At 37.4% G+C, this 16,942-nt stretch overlaps 1 protein-coding gene across 2 annotated transcripts in view; it reads left to right on the top strand.

The window, feature by feature from the left end:
* Positions 1-15,676, top strand: part of Orb2 (orb2) — an 86,934-nt gene extending 71,258 nt beyond the window's left edge. For both annotated transcript variants that reach the window (XM_064220178.1, XM_064220179.1), the window contains 8 exons: positions 25-144; positions 1,791-1,919; positions 5,549-5,661; positions 6,345-6,555; positions 7,051-7,136; positions 7,557-7,658; positions 8,031-8,135; positions 8,676-15,676. In XM_064220178.1, the coding sequence (XP_064076248.1) occupies positions 25-144; positions 1,791-1,919; positions 5,549-5,661; positions 6,345-6,555; positions 7,051-7,136; positions 7,557-7,658; positions 8,031-8,135; positions 8,676-8,792 (983 nt within the window). In that variant the 3' untranslated portion in view covers positions 8,793-15,676. The remainder of the gene's footprint in view (positions 1-24; positions 145-1,790; positions 1,920-5,548; positions 5,662-6,344; positions 6,556-7,050; positions 7,137-7,556; positions 7,659-8,030; positions 8,136-8,675) is intronic.
* Positions 15,677-16,942: the final 1,266 nt, after the last annotated feature.

Raw genomic sequence — 16,942 nt, 5'->3', positions numbered from 1 at the left:
TCATTTTTGTTTCCGTCTTTGCAGTCAAGTCTCCTTTCTTCCCCGGGGTGGAAGAAGGTGGTGTCGCGAGCGGGGCCGGCGCTGGATCGCCCTCTGGACCCGCAGACCAGACCCAGGATGTGGTGTCGAGGCTCAGTGCTGCTGGTAAGTTTGTTTTTTAATATCGCGTTTCGTAAGATCCATCTTCGGAGTGTATTCCCTGATGTCCAGGTGGATTTCAGCCACACGATGGCCAAACTTAAGACTAGGCAATCACGCTGGACATGTTATATTGCATAAGTATTCTTTTACTCGCTACACGTCCCGACTGCGCTTGATTATATGATACAGATACATGATTAAGCTTCTATTGGTCGTAGCGTGGTAGTCTGTGATAGTCTTTCTCGGTAAATGGGTAGATCCTGAGATCACTGCATTCAATCAATCAAACAGACTTTTAGCTTTTTAATATTACTATAGATAGGAAGGCAATACGACACATCCGAACTGTGACACGACCAATAGGTTTACGTGCTCACTTGGACACGAGCCTCGATGTATCTTCCAATGGTTGGGTGAAATTTGATACTCAGTTCAGTTTGATGCGCATCACAATCTAAATTTTTTTGCAGTTTTTATATTGTTGATCTTAGTGGAGTTCGTGATTCCTAGACCGTTCTGTGCCTGAATCCTTTCCGGGCGTGTCGAATTTGCCGTTCCATCGGATTACTAGAGCGAGGGAATTAGACTTTGCTCACACACTCGTACATTATAATGTATCCTACGTAGTTGGCTTGGGATTGGGCCGCCTGCCCGAAATCGGTCAGGACACCAACATCAGATTTTTGTCAATCTTAATTATAAACGTTTTTCAGAGGAGTGTTTAGTTAAACTTTTGTTTGGCACTTTCTGTCTTCATTGACGACTATCCTGAACTAGCTGAAACTAGCTTGGATGGCCAGACTGTACTCTAAAATTTCTAAAGTTGACACTTTAAAGATTGTATGAATTTGATTGAGTAAATGCTTATGTGAAATAAATAAAAATAATGAAAGGTAGCCTTTATTATATATAATATAGATTAGCCTACTGTTTGGGACGAAGTTGCTTTCGCTATGTTTGATAATATTTAAATAACAATGACAAAATGTTTAATAATATTATATTAGTTTTCAATGTTGTCTCGGGTCTGGGTGTTTGTGGTACCGTCGTTACTTCTGATTTTCCATAACACAAGTGCTTTAGCTACTTACATTGGGATCAGAGTAATGTATGTGATGTTGTCCAATATTTATTTATAATTATTAATAATATTAAATAAAACCACCTACAAAAGGGAAAGAGAAAGGTCACCTGGAGGAGACACGCAACGCTTTTTCCTTACGATTTCTGCCAGCTCACTCTACTGTAAGTCGCGTAAAAGAACTTCGTTTCAATTGTGATGATTATTATTTTGACATTTAATAGAACGAGATTCAGCTTTATTCAAACACGCCCTTAATTTATAGGTAACGCCGTTTGATTTTAATTTTTGATAAGAGTTCTTGGGAGAGGTCTTAAGGCGTGCAGTACAACAACATATATCTATAACATAATAAAGTAGATTGTATGATTATCTTTGTTTTTAGTTTTATATACACATATAGTTTGAGACATATAGTTTACGTGGAGGTGCGCGCCTTCGTGAATAAGCTCAAATATAAATATAATGAGCCGCCGGTCCCTTGGCCACCTGTACCGCAAAAAAAAAACTACAACGCTGTAAATATATTTGAAATGACCTGAAGTAAATGTTTGATCATTATTTCCAGGTTTATCGATGTGTGTCAGTGCGCTCGGCTCGCCGGCGCGTTCGTCTCCAGTGTCTGCTGGATCCGAGCACGGGGAGAGGTTCAGCCGGAAGGTGTTCGTCGGTGGACTCCCGCCTGACATTGACGAGGGTGAGTCTCGTCGTTATTATCAAGTTTTGTGGCTGTTCAACTTGAAGATTAGTTATAAGAGACTATCTTTGTCAGCAAAGACTGACTGCGTTAGAAAAGTTTGGTTTCTTTACAGACAAAATGGCTTCGTTGGCAAAGACGTCAAACTAGACTGCCTGTTTGGCGGCTTTATATTATAATAATGAAAACTCCTCACAAGGCCGTATGAGTGTTACTTATGTCACGGTTTGCCACGTTTTTCATTATACGTCGTAATGTCGACTCTTCAGTTTTAAACAAGATACCAAAACAAGTAAAATGGATGTGGATGGATATAGAGGTAGGGGACGACCCAAGAAACGATGGATGGATTGTGTGAAAGACGATATGGTTAGAAAGAATGTTACTTGTGAGATGACGTCCGACAGAGAAGTATGGAAGGAGAAGACATGCTGCGCGATCCCAGGTGAAATTGGGATAAGGGCAGGAGGATGATGATGACCAAAACAAGTAAAAATGAATATATCAGTTGATAAATAGGTGCTTGCAATGTAATTTTGTTTTATAATGTGGGCCACGTGATGGTCAAATGTCACCATAGCCGCAAAAGACAGTGGCGCTGTTTGAAATAGCAACCATCCCTCATCGCCAATACGCCACAAATATGGACTGCACTGGCTAACCCACCCTGCATATTGTAACACAACAATACAAATTATTGCTGCTTGGCGTTCGATTATATGATGAATGAGTACCTACCCAAACGGGCTGCCATAGAGCCCTACCACCGTGTAAAACACTGATGAGGAATGTGAGTTTATGACGGATACGATCAATATAGTCGTCGTGCGTCGGTGTAGCTGCGTCATGTACACGAAGCCTTAGTGGTCGCGGCTAGCGTTATATATAGATTTACAAGATACCCGTTCCGGCTTCACACGGGTACGATATATACAACTTTTAAATAAAAAGAGAAAAATTCTTGATATTTCCGGCGGGGAAAGATGAAATTCTCGGCTTTTCTTTTCCATAATATGCGTGTATACCGTGTAATATTAAAATAACCACTTTTTACTAAATGCATATGTATGTATACACTGTACATATACCAAAACAACATTTGTCTGTTTGTCTGTCTGTTTGTTTTTTTCCGGCTAATCTCTGAAACGGCTAGACCGATTTTGACGAGACTTTCACTGGTCGATAGCTGATGTAATAAGGAGTAACGCACGAAGTCGTGGGCACGGTTAGTCATACATGTAAACCTTCGTCTTGAATCGCTCTGTTTATTGATGAAAACCGCATTAAAGTGCGTTGCGTAGTTTAAAAGATCCAAGCGTACAGACGTGAAGCGAATTTGTTTTATAGCGTGCAGAGATAAACGTACAATTGTTTGTCTTGATCTGGATGTATGCATTTAATAGTTGAATCTATATATTACCAAACGATCCTCGTATGTGAAGGCCCTGACATTATTTCTGACGGTAAATAAATAACATTCGATGAAGATAAAGAAGTTACGACGTAGTTTTTGTAGTGGTAGTTTAACTTTTTAATTTAATCTTATAAATTGAATGTCAAGGGAGTTACAACTAAGAGCTCGTGAAATGCGAAGGGAGAAGGGAGAACCAACTAAAGTAGAATCTATGTTCCCCATCAGTGTTCGCTGTTAAATAAAATCTTGGTAAAATTAATATTTAAAGGGTGCTTATATTTGGTTAATATATTACAACTAGCTACACGCCCCGGTTTCGCACGAGTGCGATTTATTAATAAAGAAAATTTATGATATCAATACATTTCGTGTCCTATAGCACTCAGGCATAATGTAACTTTCCATCAAATCAAATCACATCAAATCCAATATATTTATTCAACATGAAGAAGCATAATACTTAGTCAAATTGACCTGAGAAGAAGCGACTTTATCAATTTGTGATTACCTCTTTATTTAAGATAGATAAGTACTAGAGATTCTTCCATAACGATTAAACAACATGTTTTATACGCAAACCTCCGTCCAGCCTTCGGCGACGATTCTAGGTCGAGTAACAATACATAATACAGACTCGCAGATATATTGCCGAGCACAATGAGGCGCCCCAGTTACGATCCGAGCGAGCTTTGATTGTCTCTAGAAATTGTCTTACGACTTTGAATAATAATATCATTTATTATAATGTGAATTGTAAAATATATAATATTCTAGCTGGAACTGCGGTTTTATATGAACTTTAACCCCTCGAGAGGTGAATTAGAAAAGTAGCCTATGTCCTTCGGGACCCAAGTCTCTACATACCAAATGTAATAAATCGATTTTAGCGTGAGGAGATAACAGATAGTTACTTTCGCATTTATAATCACTACTTAGTATAGAACGAAGTCGCTTGCCGCGTTCTGTCTGTCCCTGTGTATGCTTAGATCTTTAAAATTGCAGAACGGTTTTTGATGCGGTTTTTTTTTTTTAAATAGATAGAATGATTCAAGAGGAAGGTTTATAAGTGTAATACATGCACAATATAGTAGAGAAACACTGATTATTTTAGAGGCTTCTGAAGTGATGTCGAAATAAAAATGAATACTATGAGATAGATCAAAGTACGAGAAATAATGGCTTATTTACGGAGCGATTTTAAGCAATACAGAATGAATCCTTATGTAATGAAGTACCTTAAATACATTGTGCATGTAATATACCTCAATAAGGCACTTTACAGCATGTAATTTAAATGAATATTTTTGAAGTTATTACAGTTTAAAATGCAGGGTATTGTATTGTCTAATGTCAAGAAAACTGAACGTTCATTCACAAGACATTCTGTAGTATATTTAGTATCAGCATTAAACCCGCGCGAAGCCGGGGCTAGTCGCTAGTATTAATAAATAATATATTCTAATCATTGGACATTTCCCAGACCGATATTTATCAAATTGTGCCGTCCGACGTCAAACGTCTGGTTTTAATGGAATTATTATTAGAATAATAATCGAATAGCCACTATTGTCCTGGTACTTACGGATGTGAAGGTTTCGAATAACGAATAGTGAAGTAAATGATCCTTGTGTGTCAACGGATACAACTGTTTTTCATTGCAAAATAATTTCTAAAACAGTTCTTTAAGGACGTGTTCAGAAATAAATGGCGAGGAAGTGGACGCCGGTTTGCACGAATATTGTTTTTGCAATTTTGTACTTTAATAGAAAATTAGTAGATTTCGAGGAATTGAATTCAAAGCCCGTGTTGCTTCAATAAAGAGGCTGTCAAGTAATTTCTCAATAGTTTAAACGATGTAGCGCTAGGAGAAATTTACACTGAAATAATTTTTGTGACACCCTTACCAACAGAGAAACTCGCACCACCAGTCTCAATACGTCTTAATCCGGGCTGCAGAGGGTGCAAAATACCTGGGCGTGGCACCCTAGAGTGTCTTAAAACCTTTTTGGGGGGGAAGGGGGAATCGCCAGAATACTGCTTGCACCCGGGCGCTTGTAGTGCTTAAGACGGGGCTGATCGGTGCTGCACCAAACAGCAGTAAATATACTCGTAGTTTAGAAGAACTCTGAGACGGGTTTCTTTGCCATTGCGTCGGATAAACTTCGGCTAAACTGTTTCGATGTTTTCCGTTCTAATTGTATAATTTTCTTTCCAGATGAAATCACGTCGTCGTTCCGACGTTTCGGGCCGCTGGTCGTCGACTGGCCCCATAAAGCCGAGAGCAAGAGTTATTTTCCGCCCAAGGGATACGCATTTCTGCTGTTCCAAGTGAGTCTGCCAATTGTTTGTACGTTGACTTTGCTTGCATTTTTCCAGAAAGTAGTCCGAGAAGAAGAAAGTTGTGCATTTATGGAATCATAAGATTCATGCTTTTCTCATCAACTGGCCTGTATTCTACTCCAATCGCAAGATTACAAAACCCAAAATCAACAAACATTTGACGTCGAATTGACAGGATTTCATTGGTCGAGAGCTCGAATAATCTAATGAATTCATTATGGATTCGTGAAATGTGATGTGACGTTTTGGACGTCGACTGTTAACTGTTATTGGAACTTTGGAAGTAAACTTAGTGGATATAAATAGTTTAAGTAGTAGTAGTTTTGGGTGAATCAGTGTTGTATTATAAATAGAGATATATTAATCGAGGACTGTTTATAGTGCACAATACAGTTGAGCTATTAGCAAATCGCTTGGAATTCGTAAATAGAAGGTTTGTTTATCTTCAAACCTTTCTCGATTGGAACAGACTGTAGCGATATAGACTTTAAAGCTAATAATATGATATTCTCAAAAAGGTGCCGCATCTCTAAGTATAAGTTTTATGGATAATGGTTTAGTATGTTTTTTAGTTAAGCATTTCTCTACACAAATTCAAAGATTTCAAATATAAATAATAGCAAACAGGCGTCCACATTTTGAACATATAGAAATATATATTTGAATTTCAGGACGAGAGTTCAGTAGCGGCACTCATGGAGGCCTGCATCACAGATGACGACAAGCTATACCTGTGCGTGTCGTCGCCAACAATCCGGGACAAGCCGGTGCAGATCAGGCCCTGGAGGCTGGCCGACGCTGACTTCGTACTGGACGCGAGCATGCCTTTGGATCCGAGGAAGACTGTGTTCGTCGGTGGTGTTCCTCGTCCGCTGAAGGCTGGTGAGTTTGATAGATCCATCAGTTTTGAATTTACCATCCCTTAACTAATAAAAATTTAGTTGTACGCGTACAAATGTGCTGAAATGGAATACTGGTAAGAACCCGTGCATCTTAGTCAATGATTGTGGGTTAAAAAACAGACAAGCACGGCTGAATATTCATGTCCTTAATGTTTTTACAATATATATCGTGCTCGGCGAAGGGAAAAATTGTAAGGAAACCTGCATGTGTCTCATTTAAAAACGAAATTCTGCCACATGTGAATCTCACAAACCGGAGCAACGTGGTGGAAGTACCACTATGTACAAAAGAGTAGATACTAGAGCTTCTTACCGGTTTTCCTCGGTAGAATCTGTGTTGTCTGTGTAGCATCTACAACCGCCCATACTTGGCGTACTTGGCGAAGTTTTGGGCGAAACCTTTACCGAAAACATAACATGCCCATGAATTTGGTTGTTTCGGTGTTAACTTCAGAGATAATTTTGACCATTTCAGTGGAGCTCGCTATGATCATGGACCGGCTGTACGGCGGCGTCTGCTACGCCGGCATCGATACAGATCCTGAGCTGAAGTATCCAAAGGTGAGGTTGAAATTACTTTTCAGCTCTATATGCGTGAAGAGGAACAAGTGGAGAGAGTTAAAGGCCTGCTTTCTCCAACTCTGCCCCAATACGCAGTGGTGTTTGTAGGTAGGTGGACGTAAAGTGTTCACCACCGCCTTAGACTTATCACTTATAATATTAATCAATCCTTACATCGTCAATGCGCTACCAACTTGGAAACTAAGATGTTATGTCCCTTGTACCTGTAGTTACACCGCCTCAGTCGTCAAACTACTAGAACACTACAATATTAAGTATTGCTGTTTGGTCGTAGAATATGCGTTGAGTGGGTGGTACCTACTCAGATTTTTATAGAACCCGACCACCAAGCATTCTCTGTAATATATTTTTTGTCCACAAAAAATGCCATCAAAAACAAAAGTTTGCCGTCGTTTTCAGGGAGCCGGTCGTGTAGCGTTCTCCAATCAGCAGTCGTACATAGCGGCCATCTCTGCTCGCTTCGTTCAGCTGCAGCACGGGGACATTGACAAGCGAGTCGAGGTGAGGATTCCGTGTGACTTATACAGCTCGAATGTTTCTGCGTTGGAGATGTTGTGCACAAGTGTGTGTTGACACAGGTGCACTCTCTATTAAGACTAAATAGGTTTTAATATTCCTTAAAAGAATTCTTTTTTGGAAAAATCACATGGCTGATTGTACAATAATTGTGAATACTAACATCATTGTAGATCTGGTTATTTAAAACAGCAACTGTGCGAGTTTCTCGCCGTTTCTTCTCGGTGGAGGCTGCATTCCGAAACAGTAGTAGAGTTGAAATATAAGAGTATTCAGAAATGCTTTATTGTAAAGTCTCCTTAAATGAAACATATTTGACTTGATTTATGGCTTTTCTCTGAATATCTTAACCCTTAGGTGAAGCCGTACGTGCTGGACGACCAGATGTGCGACGAGTGCGCGGGTGCGCGGTGCGGCTCCAAGTTCGCGCCCTTCTTCTGCGCCAACGTCACCTGTCTGCAGGTAAGCAACCAGTACACCAGCTCGGCACGGCCCTTAGCTAGGTACACTCGTGGGTTTAAAAGGTGGACCGCGTACGGGAGGAATATGAAAAATATTCGAAGCGAAACTTACTTCGTAACATAACACTGTAAGCAAAAAGATGGCGGTGAAATATGAAAATTATTACTTTTTTAGGGATTCGTTTTACCTATAAAGGAAAAAGAAACCTTTATAAGATCACTTCGTCGTCTGTATGTCCGTCGAGACCCTTTTTCTCAGGAACGCGTGATGGTGAAATTAATACCAAATACTAAGCTCTGCGGTCTCTTGGAGCTGTGAAAAAATCAAACCTCGTAAGTCTCCGCAATTAAGATATGGTCGTTTATGTTGCATTTCCCAAACATTAGGTATCTCAACCCAATCCCATGCGTTAGGGAATCAAAACCTATAGGGTGCTTCCCGTTGACCTAAAATCTGAAATTTGACAAGAAGCAATATATTTAATTATCTTAAAAATAAAAGTGATTTATTTTATTAAAGTATCTATTGTTTGTTTTCCAGTACTACTGCGAGCACTGCTGGGCCACCATACACTCCAGGCCGGGCCGTGAGTTCCACAAGCCTCTGGTTAAGGAGGGAGCTGACCGCCCGCGGGCCGTGCCCTTCCGCTGGTGTTAGCTCGCGAGATAGAGGGGAGGTGGGTGGCGGGAGTATGGGTAGTGCCGGGGGAGGGTGAAGAATGATCTGAAATGATTTAAAGGAAGATTGGGGGGGGAGCAAGAAAATGTTGAAAGGATTGAGAAGTGGCTCCAAGATGTTTTTCGATATTGATGTGAAGAATTAAGCAATATTGGGAATTAAATAGGAATTAGTTTGAATTGAATAGAAATAGTGGGTAGTGTTTGTTGGTGAGTAGGAAATGATACATCACAGCTTATGTTGGGGGACGGGAGTGGCGACGACGTCGAATGGACTGGTTGCGAAGATATTTGGAATGGATACCCCCTGGCACGGAACACGAAACTTAATAGAAAAATTAGACCATCTCCCCTAAAAGTTGAATTGAATTTTTGAGGAAAATTCGATTCGAATCTAGCAACACTGGCTTTGGATGCGAGAAGTAGAAAAAATGTTAGCGTTCTCGTCGAGACACTTAGAATACAATACTTGGTGCGTTTATATTCACGATGCGACATTTTGTGACATTTTTGTTTTTTAATCGGTATTTTGACAGTTCACTTTCTAGAATAATAAAAATAAAAATCCACGGCTTTTAGTACCTGCGTGAAAATGTCGCGAAATGTCGGCGTCGCTGTATCGCCTCCGGATATGACGTAAAAATATCGATTGTTGGAAATTTAATAAAAAAAATTAATAATAATAATAAAAGGCAACATTATCCAATTAATGTTAAGCGAAATATATAGAATTCAAGTACAATTTGCTTGTTGGATTTCTTGTTGGACGCGTTGAAATTTGTAACTGTGTTGCCAGTTTTCTAAAACACTACCATAATGGTAGGTTTCGTGTGATGAGAAATTTAATAAGAACTTCGATGTAAGTAAAATGTGTATTCAAAAAAACTTAGCTAGTTGTCAGTTTGTCGTTTGTGGATAAGCTCTGTAACGTCTTAGTGGCGCATCTCGACAAAATTGTCGCGGTACTGTCGCGGGGTTTTGTCGCGGGTGCGGACGCTCATTTATCGTAAGATATTAATGTAAGACTTAAGTGGATTCACATTTTTTCGAAAAAAAAAAAACATAATTGTACCTGTGTAGCTAGAGTGAATTTCCCGTTTTCCCCCCTTTTTTGTTTATTTTTATTATTATTTAACTTGGATATTGTTGCGATATATAGAATATTCGATTCATTTATCACGTCGTTTATTATTGAGTCATCGATCGTTCGATTATTGATTTTGTTTTCGAACGATTATGTAACAATCGTTGGGTATCGATTATTGAATCGTTCGAATCGTGTTAAGCGAGTTTGGAGAGGATTTTATTGTAGCTTTGTTGCAGATTTATTTCCACTATATATATTTGAAGATGGTTTTGTTCCTGAACCAGTGACGACTTTCCCGGGAGGCGGTATAGACTGGGTTTTTTAGTACAAAGTTAAAAAAAAAAATACGTTACCAATCTTGGCTGTAGGCTCCTCGCGAGTTGATTCTTATATTTTTTTAGTATTAAAAATATAATATATATATTTTTTGGATCCGCCGGGGTAGTGCAATAGTTGTTAGAGTAGTTACCTATAAGATAATATATATAACCAAAAGTCTAGTGTAAATAATTGTTCCAATTAATGAAATAACATCAATTTGTCGTCTCGATTAGTATCGTCTAGTGACGGTGTTTGCGTAACGCGTTTCTAGCGAAAGTATTGTGGGTGTGTACCGAACCCAATTGTGTCAAAGTTTGATCGATTTTGGAATTGGTGAGGCTATGTAAAATTCGACGCTGAGTCATTCGATATTTGGCGAGACATGAGCGATGAAGCTTGGGTATGTACTTAATTTCCTTCGGATACAGACGTCGTATCCCGACCGACCACGGACTCTGAGACTGTAGTTAAAAGACTAGCGCGAATTTTTTGATGAGTTTATTCATGATTTTTGTAGACGTTTTTTCGTGTCGTGTATTTTTCGGTAGATGTTGAGGCGAAGTGCCTTCGTGCGGCGCATGGTTGAACGTACCCCTCCCGTGCTTGATTTGATAGCTTAATTATAATTGCGATCGTATTATCGATCGTATTTATATATTTCCGACCGATCTTTGACTCGGTTTGTTTTTGATTCGTTATCGTTTTGGTATCGTGTGCGTTTTCAATGTCCCCGGTTAATCGAAGTATATTTTTTAAACCGCTTAGCCGTTCGCCTGTTACAACGGACGGTCTAAACTTTGTAATTAAGTAGACAAATTGTAATTAATAGAGCATTCTAGTGGAAATTATTTGCCATAGACAAGCGTCGCGACACTACTGGTTCCCGTGTATATTATTATTATGACATTGAGCTATATAACACTATTATGTAGAGTAATTATAATATATATATTTTTTTCTTAAGATGATATATATATATTTGAAAAGTGAGTTCTGGTGAGTGTCGCGATGCATTTTCAGAGTTTAAAAATGCACACACGTGCGAAAGCTCTTAGTGTAATGATAAATAAATAAAAATAGTTTCAGAATAGCGTATCGCGGTTTCCTCTTTAATATATACTTAGAAGAATTAGGTGATTTTTGATACACGCTATGTACGCCCCGAGATGTTTCTTCTCACTATCTCTATCTATCTATCTCTCTCTCTCTCTCTCACGGCACTCAATATCTGCTATCCCTCTCATGCTTATATACTTACAGTTTAGCCGTTCCGGTTGCATTTTGTCAGTTTTCCGTTTCCTTTGTTTCGTGACAACACTTTCGTTTCGGTTCGCCGTTGGCTCGATGTGTGTGCATTTTCGATTGTTAGGTTGATTCCTTTTGTATGAGATTGCTCAATATTTTTTAATGAAAAGTATAAAGTTGTTTAAACGTACCCCCTAGCCCTCCTTAGTGAAGATTGGTACGGAAGCGTGGTTGTTGTGTGGTCGCACTGTCCCATTTTGTATTTTTGTATTTTTATAAAAAACGACTTAATGTGAAATTCGAAAGTGTTTTTTACTTTACGCGCAACGTAGATAGTTAACCAGGTGGCCTGTGTGACCTCTGAGGGTGTGGTACCTCAACGAAGGCGCCGGTGGGTTGTGCCTGGTTGCTAAAATAATTGGTGTTAGAAAAATAAACCCATTGGTTTTGTGTTGTCTGGGATATGTGGTCTGTTGCGAATGGTTGTTTTTTGCACTGTACCTAAAAGCTTGTCGAAAATGGCGCTGTCGCCATTGTCTTAGGGCTTTCTACGTTGTGATGCCGGCGAGATTTAAAGCAGAGCTTGCACTATGTGGCCGATATTATGCGTTTATATTAACTGATCGCTAGAAAGAGTCGTGGCGTCTGAACGTAGCTTAGATCGCGTGTAGAGAAGGTTTTAGAAGGATTTGACAGTTGGAAGAAGTTTCGATTTCTACCAAACTTTTCGATTGAACTTATTGTTGATGGTTTTTGCTTGAATATGATTTTATTTTGTTTGCGGATCGACCCGCGCTCGTTTTGATTGTCGTTTAATTTGTACACTTGGATTTGCTTAGTTTTAGTTTGGAGTATATGTAGTTTGATGCCGCGGGTCGTTTTGAGTTTTAAAAGAGTTTTCAGTTCGTTAGTTTGTAGGTTGTTTAACTTGATTTCTTGTTTATGGTCGATTGGGCCGTTTGTTCTTGTTGTATGTTGTCTGTTTTTCTATTGATAGTAGCTATTTCAATGCTAATTTTTCCGTTTTTTAGATAGTAATTTTATTGCATATCACATGAGGTTCGCCGTACGGGGGGCATCGAGGTGTTTTGTCTTACATTTTTGACACTATTTTGAGATCTTAGCTAACTTTGTATAATTGTTGTTGTTGACAAATCGACGTTTCGTCCCCCTCGTCTCGCTCCGTGTGATGTATCCGAGCAGCGGCTCCGGCGTACTCGTGTACACGGCGGGCGCGGTCGACAATGTCCCTTGATGATAAATGATGTTTTATGCCGTCGGTACCGGACCGAGGTTAGTAAATTTTTTTGTCAACGTACGCCCGAAGACGTACCTTGTAAATTTCGTCGTAATATTAGATATTTTAGTGAAATTATAAAACAATATCGTGTGATAGATGAATTACAGTAGAGCAATTCATTATTAACTTATCTAGTTGATTAATATTATAATGACAGATTTAGTACCTACTCCCTTCGCGTTACAGGTGGGTATCGCTTGGACGATACATCCCGCACTGTCGTGTCGTTTGCGTCTCGATGTATTTTTTGTATTTAGTCACGGTTTTTATCAAGATGTTCATTACAGGCCGGGATGGTGCATAAAATGATATTTTTTTAATAAATTTTTATAAATAAACCGACTCCTTAAAACGTGAATCATAGATAAATTTTATGCTAATTTTCAGCCTAATTTTATATTCATAAATATATTAAATTTTAGTGAAATGTTTGCAGTGATGCCACGGTTTTACACGACTCGTTTCAACAATTAATTCTTCACTTCAATGGAGAATGTGATTCAAACTAGTTAATGTTAAGTTGTACCCAGACCTACGCCCATCCAGTGAGTTGTCTTAAAGCACCCACTTGGGCTGTATCGCCTGTGTGTAGCCGACATTATTAAATGAGTAATCTGATAGTCGGTACAGCGTATTGTGTAACATCGAGGTGTTACTGTAGTTAGGTTTCAAAGTGCTTTGTATCGGGAGTCGGCTCACTATAATTTCAAATTAGACTTATATATTTTTATAGACCGTTATTTCTATTGTTATATACCTACAATCAATTTTGTTGATGATGTCACGCTGTGAGTGGCTTTTCGTCTCCATTAGTGAAAATGAACTAGTTTCCTCGAAGAAAATTTTATGACGTTACGCCACGGTCGGACTGCCGTTGTGTTCGGAGATGCGACCGTAGCGTAATGTAAATCATCTCGTGTGTTGCACGAAAAGTCACAGTTGAAGCTTAGATAAATAATTTTAAAATGTATCAGTCTAGGTGATAAATTGTTTTGCTACGATTAATGAATTTTGTTCCACAAGTCTCGGTCCTCTCACTTTGCAGCTATTAACTATTTTTCGAAGCTTAGTTTAGAATACGAAGTGAAAGGGCCGAACGATTTCCTGTTATCATTCTCCACGTATTTGTATGACTTTTTTTTGTCTTTGATATTTTTGACGCGAGATAATTTGAGCTTTTTGTAAATGAACGACCCGTTTGTTTGACATGCGATTTGATTTTAGACTATTGTGAAAATATTAAAATGAATTTGAAACTTTCTTCCTGAGTTTTCATCTTGTAGTTTGCTTTGTGGGATAGTGCAATCGACTGTTACTTTACACGCGTCACGTGACTCGTTTGTGACACTTTAGTTATTGGCTAAATGTTAACTAAATTCCAATGCTAAGCTATGTTCAGACTTTTGAGAAATTGAATAGATTCAATGAAACTTTATTAGGCGCGATCCGAGTATTTTCAAATGGAATTAAAGTGCAACGGTTACTGATGCAAATTAACTGTTGCTTCCGAGCTATGAAATATTATTGAACGTTGCTTTATGGCGTGATTAGTTAAACAATGCTATCTTTGTCTATCGAATTACAAATCGTTACTGACAGAGAGAGATGAGTTCTAAACACCCGATAAACGATAACGGGACCGTTGTAAATTGTTTTCGCTGGAATTTAGTCAAAATTTAGTTGATCATTAAATTAATTTGTTAATTGTCCATGAGCATTGTGTTGTCACTGATATTTTAAGTACATCCAATTGCTTTGTGTTTTTTTTTCTTTGACCAAAGAAGATTTTACCAAAAAGACAGCAGGGTCGGTCCCTGCAATTCCTATTTCCGGTGAAAATGGCTTTTAGAAGTAGATCAATTTTCCCGCTTGTTTGGATGTATTTTTGACGTTTACCTATTTATTTCTTTTTTACTATATTTTTTTTGTATAATTTTTATAAAACCGATGAATTGTCGCATAGTATAGTGTTGTTATTTAGCCTTAATATTTTTTTCAGTATTTCATAGTTTTAATAAAGTATTTTTAAAACGCTACTAGTATAAGCTTTTGCCGATAAAATTGCACATTGGCTGTTAAATGGTGCGTTTCTACTGAAATTGTTGGTGATTTTTGTGTTTGCAACATTTATTAACAATTATTGTTACACTGTAACAATTTTTCTGGTAATTCTAGAATCTGTTGTTACAAGCGTTGGTAACACAGAAGTTGTCAATGTTTCGCATGTGGGGACGCAGCTTAAGGAACATATGTATTGTAATATAATAGTGAAAATTGTAAAAATAACGAGTTTTTTGTCAATAAATTTAAAGAAACGTAGATTTTGAATTTCTATTGGAGCTTTACTTGAAATTTATTGTATAATTTGAAAATTTCTATGTAAAGTGAGAATGCAATACCGTTTTTTATATATTTATATTTATGTGGAATCTTAAATGATCGCAGTAGCACTGTAGTTTGTTTTTTTTTTCTTAAGAGTGTATTTTTTTTATTTTATTTTTTCGTTGTTGTTTGATTAAATAGTATTTTAGATGTATGATTGGCTGGATGGAGAGACTTTGAGTGATATGCCTTGTGCTGACATTTTGTTTTTTTTTTTAATATCCATGATACTACACTTTAGAGCCAATTTGTCATTTATTGATTTAAACTAAATTCACGAATATTGCATGTAATGACAGCTAGCAGTAAGTAAAAAAATTACGAATATACTAATAATTCAATTCCATAATAATATCAAATTTATCTTCGTGTTATTTAAATGTAAGATTTGTCAACTCAGGGCGACTTGATCAATTTATCTCCATCGAGCCGTAGGTATTATTTAAAACTGAAACACTTGGATTTTTATATGAATTTTATTATTATAATATGGTATTTTACTAAATATTAGTCCAATATTAAATCTTTATATCTTTGTTTTATTTTATAACCCATTGATTATATAAGTAATAATAATTATATTTATAAAGAAAAATATATATATCATAGGCTATAAATATTACTTTATTTATGGTATGTATAAAGGAAGAAAAAAGGGGTAACGCTTTTTAATTTTAGAAATATAATCTGTGGTGTATGGATTAATTATTATTTGGTATATTATTGAAAACAAAAAAATATATTTAAATACATATATTTATAAAAGCTGCCGATAGGAACCGAGGCGGCTGACATTGGCCCTTTGCTAAGTCCCTCTAAAAGAAAATAATGCAACTTGTAATATTTCCTTGACAAATTTTGGTTTAGGACGTTAAGAAATTTAGATCAGACTGGATGTTGTATTTATCTATTCCTACATATACATAATATTACTTAAACAACATAATCTATATATACATATAATAACATTGGAGTGTCTGTTCGTAATATTAAAATAACCGCTTTTTACTAAATGCATATGTATGTATACACGTTACATATACCAAAATAACATTTTTTAAATTTTTGTCTGTCTGTTCCGGCTTTGGAACGGATGGACCGATTTTGAGGCGACTTTCACTGGCAGATAGCTGATGTAATAAGTAGTAACTTAGGCTACAACAATAACTTCTTTGTTAAATTCAAACTCGCACGAAGTTACGGGCACAGCTAATATTACGATAATATAGAAATTAAATACGTTAAAATATAATGATATTATAAATGCGAAAGTAGCTCTGTCTGTTACGCTTTCATGGCCCAACTGAACCGAATTTGATGCGCATTTATGCTAAGCCATAAAGGTGTTAGCACCTGACGACCAACCCGTAAAACGCGAGATAAGATTGTGTATCCTAATATAATAAATAAAACGAGAGGTTGCAACTTTGTTTCTTTAATTTATTTTGCCAGCAAACCGACACATAAAGATGATATATTTGCGCTTACTGCAACCCCATAAGTATTAGCCGTGACCTGGTGAAATAGTTAAGTTTGTCATGATTGAAATCGCTCAGGAGAATATCGGTTTAAAAGTATTTTTGGAACTATTTGTTCATACTTTCTACCTAATTGATTTCTTAAACGGGAAGTGAAAATAATGAGTTGATTTATATAAATACTCTATTCCAACCATAACAGGAAAGAGCCAAATACATTTGACAGCAATTTGATATCATTGGTTGAGAGCTTGATTATAATATCTATGATATTCACTATGGACTTGCGGAAAAATGGCGTTCTGAACGTCGGCGAC

Source organism: Vanessa tameamea, chromosome 31 (genome assembly GCF_037043105.1).
Source record: "Vanessa tameamea isolate UH-Manoa-2023 chromosome 31, ilVanTame1 primary haplotype, whole genome shotgun sequence".
Classification (NCBI taxonomy): Eukaryota; Metazoa; Arthropoda; class Insecta; order Lepidoptera; family Nymphalidae; genus Vanessa; species Vanessa tameamea.
This window is presented reverse-complemented; position numbering and strand designations above follow the sequence as displayed.